Here is a 12,123-nt window from a genome sequence, read left to right on the forward strand (position 1 = left end):
AAAGACTAAATATTATATATTATAATATTGAATATCATAAAAATGTTTAAAAAACAGTGTTTTAAACCATGGAAAAACTCACAGAAACAAAAAAATATTTTGAAAGAATTTATTTAAATTAAGACTATTTCTCATACGAATATCCGAAGCATCGTTTATCTGAAGGTTTACAGTATGTAAAAAAATATTTACACCCCTTGAGCACTATGCACATTTTGTGATGAAACATGTAAACAATTTAAAGTTTGACAGAAACCTAGCACTACGTTTTGTTCAGAAACTTATGCCGAACATTACAAAAATCAAAAAGGGTGCAAAAAAAAGTTTGTACACCTTTCGAAAAATTACATAAACTAAGAAAAATATTTGCAACGGCCTTATCTTGTTTAGTATATGTTTGTTTTTGGTAGTATTTGGCCTATTCTACCACCAAAATGTAAAAATAGGATTACATTTTGCCTATCTAATTTTTGCATGTTTTTCACATTTTCTGCTATAGAATGGCACCATCATCATTTAAATTGCAAAAAAAAATGCGTAGATGCATAATCTGACACACTTTACTACATACTTCTTTTCACTATAAATATAGGAAACACAGCCATAGTTGACCCCTAAAAATGACACTTTTAAAATCATTGGCGGCAAAGTCACATAAAACAAGTCAAACTTCCAACCCATAATTTTTCTAAAATTTTAAGAGTTCTTCTTTCCAATGCTTTTAAAAGATCCAAAATTGGTTGAAAAATTGATTTTTGGCGATTTTTTTTTAATCGAAGCCCGTCTATAGGCGGGGTTGGGTTGTAGAGAGTTAATCTGTTGGTTGCCTAATTCATTATAAAATGAAATGTTACATTATCCGTATAAGTTCATAATTTAGGTCAAACAACATTTTTTTTAAATAAAACAAATAAAATTCCGCATTTCGATTATCCAATATGAAATAACTACGGGGACTCCAATCTAATCCTTAAAAGAATTTAAAAAAATATCCTTGTTTTTTTTATTTTTGAATTCTTGAACACTTTAATTTATTTTTTTAATTTTCAAAGTTCAGAAATAAAGAATAGTAGAATATTAGAATATTAGAATATTAGAATATCAGAATATTAGAATATTAGAATATTAGAATATTAGAATATTAGAATATTAGAATATTAGAATATTAGAATATTAGAATATTAGAATATTAGAATATTAGAATATTAGAATATTAGAATATTAGAATATTAGAATATTAGAATATTAGAATATTAGAATATTAGAATATTAGAATATTAGAATATTAGAATATTAGAATATTAAAAGATTAGAATATTAGAATATTAGAATATTAGAATATTAGAATATTAGAAGATTAGAATATTAGAATATTTGAATATTTGAATATTTGAATATTTGAATATTTGAATATTTTAATACTTGAATATTTGAATATTTGAATATTTGAATATTTGAATATTTGAATATTTGAATATTTGAATATTTGAATATTTGAATATTTGAATATTTGAATATTTGAATATTTGAATATTTGAATATTTGAATATTTGAATATTTGAATATTTGAATATTTGAATATTTGAATATTTGAATATTTGAATATTTGAATATTTGAATATTTGGATATTTGAATATTTGAATATTTGAATAGTGGAATATTTGAATATTTGAATATTTGAATATTTGAATATTTGAATATTTGAATATTTGAATATTTGAATATTTGAATATTTGAATATTTGAATATTTGAATATTTGAATATTTGAATATTTGAATATTTGAATATTTGAATATTTGAATATTTGAATATTTGAATATTAGAATATTGAGCAATTCCAGCTCAAATCAGGAATTTTTCTGGTACTTTTGTACCCGACCCTCTCCGATTTCAATGAAACTTTGTAGACATGTTATAAGTAAATCTTTCCCAGTTCCAGAGGGGAACACCCTTGAAGAGTATCGGGGCCGGCATTTACAAAGCGGATTCAGTGGCAGTTTCATTCTCAACTTAATGTTAACATGTTAGGGTTAATGTTAACATTCCATAGGTCGCCTCCCTAAGGTGTCGTGATAAGGTCCAGTTTGTGACGATACACTACCTTCCCTTTACTAAGCAATCGATTCCAGAAGGGAAAAGATCACCAGTTGTGTTGGTCCGAGCCGGGATTTGAACCCCGATCTACCGCTTACGAGGCGGAAGCGTTACCACTGGGCTACGTGGCTCGGTCTCGGTCATATTATCCTAGTCCTATATGAGCCATTTTTGTGTATATGGAGCCAATAGAACTCGAAAATAACATTTGAGGAGGGCGTAAGGTATTTACATATTTTTGTATTTTGTAATTCAAAAATTACTGTATCTCGAAGCCGTTGCGTCGTATCAAAAAGTGAATGAAAAATACACGACACATCTATGAGATTTTTTGATTTTTAGGTCTAAAACTTAAATTTAAAGGTGATGTCACAATTTTTTCTTTCAAAATTTTTGAGGAAATAGCCTAAAATGTTACCAAAATACTGACGAATATGCAGGATGGTATGTCTCTCCTAATAAAATACAAAAATCATTTACTAAATCTGTTTTTTTGAAAAGTGGTCTAAACGCCAAAATTTTTAAAAACCAGTAGTGGAGATCGATTTTCCAGACAATTTTACATAAAAGTCTCCATATTGACCATTGTCCTATGTCCAATCCTTGGGAAGATACAGCGGTTTTAAAAATAAAAATGTTGAAAAAACGGTTTTTTTGTGGTTTTTGACAATTTCTATATGGCAGACTTGGTTTTTCAGTCTCGTAAATAATTTTACCGGAAAGCTCGTCCAATTTCCCATAAGTTTGCCTTTGACAGCATATCATATTAGAATATTAGAACATTAGAATATTAGAATATTAGAGTATTAAAATATTAGAATATTATATATTTTTTATATTAAATTTTGATGGCCAGTGTTTTCATTGCAGACGAAATTTAATTGTTGATGAGCAGATTAGTTACTTAATTAGTATTGCAAAAGCATTTCTTACAAATTTCTCGTGACATTGACCGTATAGTGACTTATGAAACAGAAAAAAAACACAACAAGTAAACTTACCAACTGCCGGCGACATAGATCGGGACCCAGAGGAACCAGTCGGCGACGGACTAGGCCTCATGCCCTGGGAGTTGGGTGTGCCGGGCGCAGCGGAAACACCACCAGTTCCGCCTCCGCTCGAGCTGTCATTACTGTTTTGGCCCGTTGAATCCTGGGACGGAGAGAAGAAGTAATATTTCAAAATTAATATGAGGTTAGGTTACGGGGGTTGGCTAATTGAATGATGCGATATTATAACCGGAAAGAGACAGGGAGATTTAATTAATCCGCTTAGGTCTAGTTTTTTTTTTGCAGGTTTGGATGACAGGTTGACCTAGGAGTTTATCAATACGTCATAATATGAAAATAAAAGGTTCGCCCTTTTGAAAATATGTTTAATTTTATTCACGCGTTTAAATTTCCTGTTGTTTCACCACAAATTGAAATTATCCTGTCAACGGTATACGTACAAACACATTTTTTTTCCTATATCCAGTAGGTTTATTTTTTCATGCAAATGCTTTTTATGCAGCGAAATCATTTTGATATTTATTTTATTCAGTCCCCCCCCCCCCCCCATTCTTTGTGAAGGCTCCCCATTTTGTGGGTGGAAAATTCCGAACAAACAAATAGGAATAAATGCGTCCGACCATGCTCCATGGCAACACAAATGCCAGCAGTTCAGGATTGTGGGACTTTTTTGATTATGTTACGGAAACCAAACATGATGACGCACGTACATCCTGCTGATTTCAGACCCTGGGTAGCTGGATACCCAGGGAAATTGATATTACAAATTTATGAAATTTGAATCAAATAAGGATTGAATAGTTGGACCCTTGAGTTAGAAACAAAAATGAACTAAATTTTTGAATTTTTAAAACGTTTAAAACAGATTTGCCGTCACTTCACAAAAAAATGGCACATTTTGACCTCTCAGCATGACATGACGACAGCGGAACCTCCGGCCGGGATCTGTCACCCTGGCCAGCGCAAACATTAATTTATTTTTCAATTTTTATTAATTTCAACCCAGCTCGAGCCTGCCCCATGTCACACGCACAACCTGCAGCACAATTATGCGCGCTGCATTTGCAAATATTTGCATTAATCCACATTTTTCGCAATTTTCATTGGCACTTTTATCACCTCTCGGATCGGAAAGCACAAACACATGCACACACACACTTTAGAACTTTCCGTGCACGTGCTCATTATTCATTATTAATTTTGGATCGAGCATAATTGCCACTCCGAGCCGGCACCCTCTTCCCTCACGGCCGGAATGCATTTAATGTGTCCTCCCCTTTAGTTGTGGTGCTACTGATTAATTTTCAAGCCTGAATGGTGAAAATAAAAATGTTTAATTGCTTGTTAAGCAAGCTCGCTTTTGGGTGAAATTTGATCAAATTGGAGTTATTGTTCTTATTTTCACAAAAAAAAATGTATTTTTCACAGAAATTTTGCATTTTTTGAGCAAAATTTACAAATATTCTTTTTTATACAATCTCAAAGAAGATTATAAACACATAAATCTTAGAGAAATTCTTTCAAGAATACCACAGTTTTGGTAAATTTATGTTTTCGTATGAACGGGGTAAAAAAATGTGCAAATTTAAGTTGTGTAATTTTTGAATATTGAAAATTACCTCTTTAATGATGTAAATTAACTCAATTTAGACTTAAAAAGTGACATCACACCAGAAAAGTGGTAAAATAACACATTTTTACAGGTAAAATTATACATTTTTCTGACGCAATAGATCTCCTTGAAATTTTGTCAGCTGTCGAAACAAAAAGGCTATACCTCGGATTAGTTTTCAAAAAGCCGTAAGAGCCATTGGTAAACAAAGCCCTTTTTGCGTCGGTAGTCGACCTACTTACGAAAAACCAATATCAAAAATGCTCTAAATTGATCATCTACACGTCCTTCAAGTGCCCCATACTTAAAATAAATTAAATTTTGTTTCATTTTCGAGAAAAACGAAAATTAGTGTCAGAGGTCACGGTGGTTCTGACGGCTTTTTGAAAACCCACCCGAGTTACAAATATTTAAAAATTTAAAACTTGAGAACGGATTACCTGATGAATTTGGTTGTCTTGGACAAAGTTGTAGATATTCAGGACTTCTCAGAAAGAAATACCCAAGTAACATTTTTAAATCAACTAGCCAACACCTAGTTATATTAAGGTTTTACGATAGCATCTAGATAGCTTAATAGCACAGCAAAAAATCCAATTGTAAAATCGCATGAAAATCACCTTTGAGCAATTCCATGTCAAATAGGGAATCGGTTGTACCCGACCCTCTCCGATTTCAATGAAACTTTGTAGACATGTTATCCTAGGCATATATAAGCCATTTTTGTGTATATGGCGTCAGTAACACTCGATAATGACATTTTAGAAGGGCGTACGTGTTTTCAATATTTTTGTAAAAATAAAAAAATACACTCCACTTTTATGAGATTTTTTGATTTTTAAGTTTAAAAGTCAAATTTGAAGGTGAGCCCACGATATTTTTCGTTCAAAATTTTTGTGAAAATAGCCTAAGATGTTACAAAAAGACTCACGAAAAATGCAGGATGGAGCAACTCACCAAAAAAAACAAAAATCATTTACTGAAACTGTTTTTTTGAAAAGTGCTCTAAACGTCAAAATTTTCAAAGACCGAACTCGAGAGTCGATTCTCCAGACAATTTTACATAAAAGTCTCCTTATTGACCATTGTCCTAAGTCCAATCCTTGTGAAGTTACAGCGGTTTTAAAAATAAAAATGTTGAAAAAATAGGTTTTTTGATAGTTTTTGGCAATTTCTATATGACGGACTTGATTTTTCAGTTTCGAAAATATTTTTACCGAAAAGCTCGTCCAATTTCCCATAAGTTTGTCTTTGACCACATTTCAATTGGATGTATGGGCTTACAGATATAAGCAAATTACATTGCTCATAATTCAAACATAACATTTTTTCAGTGTAGTAAAGTAACCTGGATAATAAATAAGCTTATATCTGTAAGCCCATACATCCAATTGAAATGTGGTCAAAGACAAACTTATGGGAAATTGGACGAGCTTTTCGGTAAAAATATTTTCGAAACTGAAAAATCAAGTCCGTCATATAGAAATTGCCAAAAACCATCAAAAAACCTATTTTTTCAACATTTTTATTTTTAAAACCGCTGTAACTTCACAAGGATTGGACTTAGGACAATGGTCAATAAGGAGACTTTTATGTAAAATTGTCTGGAGAATCGACTCTCGAGTTCGGTTTTTGAAAATTTTGACGTTTAGAGCACTTTTCGAAAAAACAGTTTCAGTAAATGATTTTTATATTTTTTTTAGGTGAGTTGGAACGAAAAAAAATCGTGGGCTCACCTTCAAATTTGACTTTTAAACTTAAAAATCAAAAAATCTCATAAAAGTGGAGTGTATTTTTCTTTCAGTGTATTTTTTTCGGAAAGCCCGCCAAATTTCCTACAAGTTTGTCTTTGACCACTTTTTGATACGATGCAACGGCTTCGAGATACAGCAATATTTAAATTACGAAATACAAAAATATTGAATACACGTACGCCCTTCTAAAATGTCATTATCGAGTGTTACTGGCACCATATACACAAAAATGGCTTATATATGCCTAGGATAACATGTCTACAAAGTTTCATTGAAATCGGAGAGGGTCGAGAAAAAAGTACCTAAAAAATTCCTGTTTTGGGCTGGAATTGCTCCTTTATGAGTAAAAGCATGTAATATTGCATGAGAAAACTTGTACACAAAAAGCATGTACGCTAGAAAAACAAGATTTCGCACACTCTAAAAATAACATCAATCCATCCATCTCCAGATTTCCAAGTTCGCGTCCCAACCATCTCGGCTATCTCACCGTCTTAATGAAACTGGGTTCAATGCCAATGTACGTTTCTCGTACGTCGTTTACGTCGGTGTATGGGGAACACACAGCTACATCGGTGATCCAGTCAATTTCACAGCGGCGAGATAGCCGAGAGGGTTGGGGCGCGGACTTGGTTATCTGGAGATGACTATCACCGAATTGATGTTATTTTTGGGGTGTGCAAAATCTTTTTTTTTTGCGTACATGCTTTTTGTGTACACGTTTTCTCATGCAATATTACATGCTTTTGCTCACAAAGGTGATGTGCATGCGATTTTATACGGAAATTTTTGACTGTGAGTTTTAATTGGGCATTCACCGTTACCAATAAGCAAGAGCTAATCAATAGGTTCTAACAGCCTCGGACAAAAAACCTTGTGAGAATAGAAGCGAAAATGGCTTTCAATAAGGTTTTACGAAAGTTTTAAGAGAGTCTTGAAAATCCAATGGCAATGTAATGCCAAACGGTTTCATCGCATGCTTCTTTAAAACCAAGGGTGTGCAAAAAGCTTACTTAAAACCACAAGCTCCTGAAAAAGCTTTTAACGCGGCCAATTAGCAGTGCATAACCGCCATTGACCGCCATCTTGGCTGAAAATAGATAAAAAGTGTAAATTATATTAAAATTTGATGAAAACACACATTTTCTGATTTTCGAATAATAACTAGCATAGCGATAGAAGATTAAAATTAATTTGAACATTTTTTCTTCAAAAGAATTGCAATCAATTATTTTTGCATTTAAAACTATTATTACAAAAGTATTAGTTTTGATGAAGCGATTTGATTTTTTTAGCCTATCTCCCCCACATTTATCAATAAAATTTCATCCGCAGCTGAATTCGAGTCACCAATTGTGAGAAAAAAGCTTTCAAATTACTATAATTACCTCCAATATTTAATATTTATCATCGCCATCACCATTATGTCATTTGGCAAGACGAAGACTTATTTTTTGTTAAAATAAAACCTATTTGATATAAGACGTTTGAAGACGTCAAATTAAAATCAAATTATTCGCTCTACAGCATTGCCTTGGCGTTCTCGATTGCGAGATTCCTACTCGAAACTAGGTGTCCGAAGGCTTGATTGTTGAGGCAATTGCAAACCTCTTTTTACACCTTAGCATCCATCCACCCCGGGATTCGAACTGACGACCTTTGGATTGTTAGTCCAACTGCCTACCAGCGACTCCACCGAGGCAGGACCCAGGGAGACGACTCCTACACCTGGACTGAGCTAACGACCTAACCTTTAGGTTAGTCCGGGGCCAACATTTACTTCCCGTCCGACGGAAGGCGTGATCAGACAAATCTCGTCTCGAAAAATGCCACCGGGACCGTCTGGGATCGAACCCAGGCCGACTGGGTGAGAGGCAATCACGCTTACCCCTACACCACGTGTCCCGGCCGTTTGAAGACGTATGTAACGTAATTTTTCCATAACTCCTGACTAGGTTTTAACCAAGGTTTTATCAAGGCGTTGAGGACCTTGTTAGGATTCAATTGTAAAGCCTTGAACTACTATGTGGGTTTTGTAAATAGGCCGTAGCAACCTTTTACGGAGGTCCTTTTAGGATTTAAGTGGGGTTTATCAAGGTTCTGGGGAGTTTGTTACGACTAAGTGGCTTTAATGTTGGTTTTGGCTGATAGCCTAAAATGTTACTTGGGCAGTTATGCTCTAAAAAAATTACTCATTTTCAGTTCGACTTTTTACACATCTTTTGAGCTATGGCACAAGTTGGTCGGTCAAAATTCTTTTGGCAGTGTTGCCAATAATTAAAAAAAAAATATTTTTTGGAAAACGTTGACAAAACTACAAACCGTTTTTGATTCAATTTTTAAATTTTAAATCAAATTGTCAACACGTTAAAAACTCCTCAAAAGTGCTTCCAAACTATTATTTCAAGAAGCTGCTTTATACAAACTCCCCACCGCAGCGCTGTTCACTTTGTCAAGTTGAGGTCTGTGGCACTTCATCTCACCCAGCTGGGAGAAATGATGGGGAGGGGCTGCAAAAACAACAACTGCCAGGGCACTTTTTTCTGTTTGTATTCTGAGTATTTTGCTGCAAACATAACTCGAGAACAGGGTTGAATTTCTCGATTACTTTTTGGAAGAAAATATCACCAAAAATGGCACTTTCTCTTAAGACAAGAAGATAAAAATTTCGAGAAAAAAACCTAACAGTTATATAAATTGTCATATTATAGAGAATCGCAGAAACGAGAGTGGCGCCACCACGATCAAATGCGGTTTATTTTACAACTAAAAGCTGATTTGAAATTACCGTTAAACTGAAAGATTAAATATCTCGAAGCTTCTACGTTTCATTGTCTGTGCATTCAACGCTTCCGAACTCCACAAGTAGATTAAATAACTTCCACTTTTTCTGTGAAACGATTTCTACCTTTCTCGTTGCCCCAAAGAATCGGCCAATCCCACGTGTCCGGAGTTTCGGAGTACGCCTTCCGGCCAAACGTGACTCTTGACCACATTTCCGAGTCCGGTTTCCAACATACAAAGTCACAAGCACCACACAGAAATCGACCAGCAGGACCGGTTACCGTTCACCCTCCCCGTGGCACGTGTGTGTGTGAGTGCTATAACATTTTTGACATTAATTGACGTCATTCAATTATTGCAGTATTTTTTTCCCTCGTGTTTTTTTTTTCGATTTTTTTCTCGTTCGCCGGCTTTTAGTCGGTTTTTGGTGTAGGTAACCGTGCCAGCAAAGGTGGTAGGAGGAGAGCGGTTGGATCACGTTTGAAAAGGGTCGAACGAAATTGTTCGAGAGGGCTCTTGATGTATTTTGATATTTTTTGGTTGCTTTCATGTGATTTTGGACCAAACACAGCTGGAATGGAGTTGACGAGTGGGGTTTGATTTGCGCATTCGATGGGTCAAATTTGTTTGAGTTCTTGTATTTGTGAAATTTAATTTGATTAAGTTGTATTGTTGTTCAAAAGTAATCATCCACTGTTTTGAGATTGGTAAAATTTACAATTGACCCAACATGCAAACTGTTTATAATCAGTAATTTAATTATACCTTTATTACAATTCTATGAAAATTTCTCACAAGTTTATAAATAATTTGATATCTTTTATTTCCCTCTTCATGTTTATTTCATTAAATCACAATTTTTATCCCAATTCCAGACCACTCAAATAATATTTGAAATACTTTTACAGTGATTCATAATAATGTTTGATGGTTTGGCAACCCTATCATAAGTTTACGATAGTCATGTAAAATTATGAGTTTTTTGAGACTTCAATTTCAATCATGGTGATAAAATTGACGTCTACATTAAGGGGGGTCATTCACAAACCACGTGCACGTTTTTTTTCGAAAATTTGTGGGTTATTTTTAAGTATTAAGGCGTCGTCCGAAAATGACGTTATCAATATTTTTGAAGGAATTTTCAGATCTTCTAATCCTTTTGATTCTGGGGACCATTAATAAACTACGTGGACACTTTTTGGAAAATTATCCCCGCCTCCACCTCCTCCCTTAAAATGTCCAAGTGATTTATAGATAGCCCCATGAAGATATTTCTGAAAAAAATAGGTACAGTCCAGATTCGATTATCCGAAGGCCTTGGCCAAATTTCACTTCGGAAATTTTTCGTTGTCTTATTTTTGATTGTTGAGCTTAAGAATGAACCCTGAACTACTCTAAACTGATTTAGAATATTTAAAAAAAAATCTTTTTCCCAAAAATCAAAATCCGTATTTTATTTTATTCGTTAAAATCAGGGATGGCATAATCGTAAAAAAAATCTTTTTCGCTTGCGAACTCTCTTCACCCGCGACAGAGAGAGGAGGCGAAACACGCAAAAGATTTTCTCCCGAACTTCTCAAAGAAAATCAATCAGCTGAAGATGTTTTGTGAATCTCCTTGATACAGTGCAAGATATGGCCACATTAAATTTTGATTTCAACTTAAAATTGTCAGTTTTTCGATTTTTTTTTAAATAGAGAATGGTCATTTCCGAAAAAAGTGGTTAGTTATTTGTAAAAAAAAATAGTTTAAATTAATAATAAACACTATGAGAAACGTCTGACTTTCATATTTAAAAAAAAAGTCATACCTTCCCTTCCGAGGGGTCCACCAAATGGCCCAAAATCCCGACAAAGCGAGACCGCACCTCGCCATTTATCATCAGCGCGCGATAAGCGAAAACGAGAAAAATCAATCCCCAATTAAAAGAACATAAAAATATCAAAAGAGAAATTGAAAATATATTATCGCACAGGTTCCCTCCTCACCTCCTCACCTGTCCCCCTCGAAGGACACACGACACGACCCTATTTTGGCGCGAAAAGAGCCAACCATACACACACCGAGAGAGAGAGAGAGAGAGAGAATCGATATGAAACGATAATGCCCTCAACTGACAGGTAACCGGACGAACGACCGATGGAGAGGTTCAGCAACGAGACCCGGTGGCGCAGCGAGGGGGGATGCTGTGCGGACTCCCCCCTCCCAAAGTGGGTGGCTGCCATGTGCTAAAATTTTATGTATAAATCTAGTTAATGGCACACGCTCTCATATCGCGCCAAAACGATCGATTGGGGGTCGTCAAAGTGTCCGAAGAAGGTGGAAAAAAGGTCTGACCTTTCACGGAAGCGGCGGAACAAGCCGTTGATTGCTTGGTTATTGGCCTTTAACCTCAATTTAGGTCAAAAATACAAAAGTATGACGTCTAAACGTCACTTTCGACGATTTCAGCTAAATCAGACCTTTTCTAAACGTCACTGGCCGCGGGAAGGAACGCTGCCCCGAGCTTTTTATTGGGCTTGACCTCACGCACACGTTTGGTGGCGGCGGTCGGACCGAACTCGGCACGTTTCGGTCGAGTGCTGGCGCACTTAATAGGTTCGGAGCGGTATCGCGGTACTTTTTTTTTAATTAAACAATGGTCCCCGGCACCTGACACACACCAGGGAGAAGCGAGTGCTGCGCAGGGATCAAATAATTCAACGGGCCAGCCAATCGATTTCCCATGTTGCCCGATGGGCGACCCCCGAAGGGGAGCTGGGGATGCGATATCCGCCAAGTCGAATCAAGCGGTTGATTTGAACTCGATCAATTTCGAAGCCGATTTGGGCAATTGTCAAAATTCGAGTTGTGGAATGATTGTGACC

The 12,123-nt window shown here is 35.2% G+C and overlaps 1 protein-coding gene across 1 annotated transcript in view; it reads right to left on the bottom strand.

Annotated features, from left to right (window-relative positions):
- The window catches only part of LOC6042957 (trithorax group protein osa), a 292,090-nt gene that overhangs the window by 32,819 nt on the left and 247,148 nt on the right, over nt 1-12,123 (bottom strand). Inside the window, 1 exon segment of the mRNA XM_038259938.1 lies at nt 3,098-3,248. Coding sequence (XP_038115866.1) covers nt 3,098-3,248 — 151 coding nt within the window.

The sequence above is a fragment of the Culex quinquefasciatus genome, chromosome 3, assembly GCF_015732765.1.
Source record: "Culex quinquefasciatus strain JHB chromosome 3, VPISU_Cqui_1.0_pri_paternal, whole genome shotgun sequence".
NCBI classification, from domain to species: Eukaryota; Metazoa; Arthropoda; class Insecta; order Diptera; family Culicidae; genus Culex; species Culex quinquefasciatus.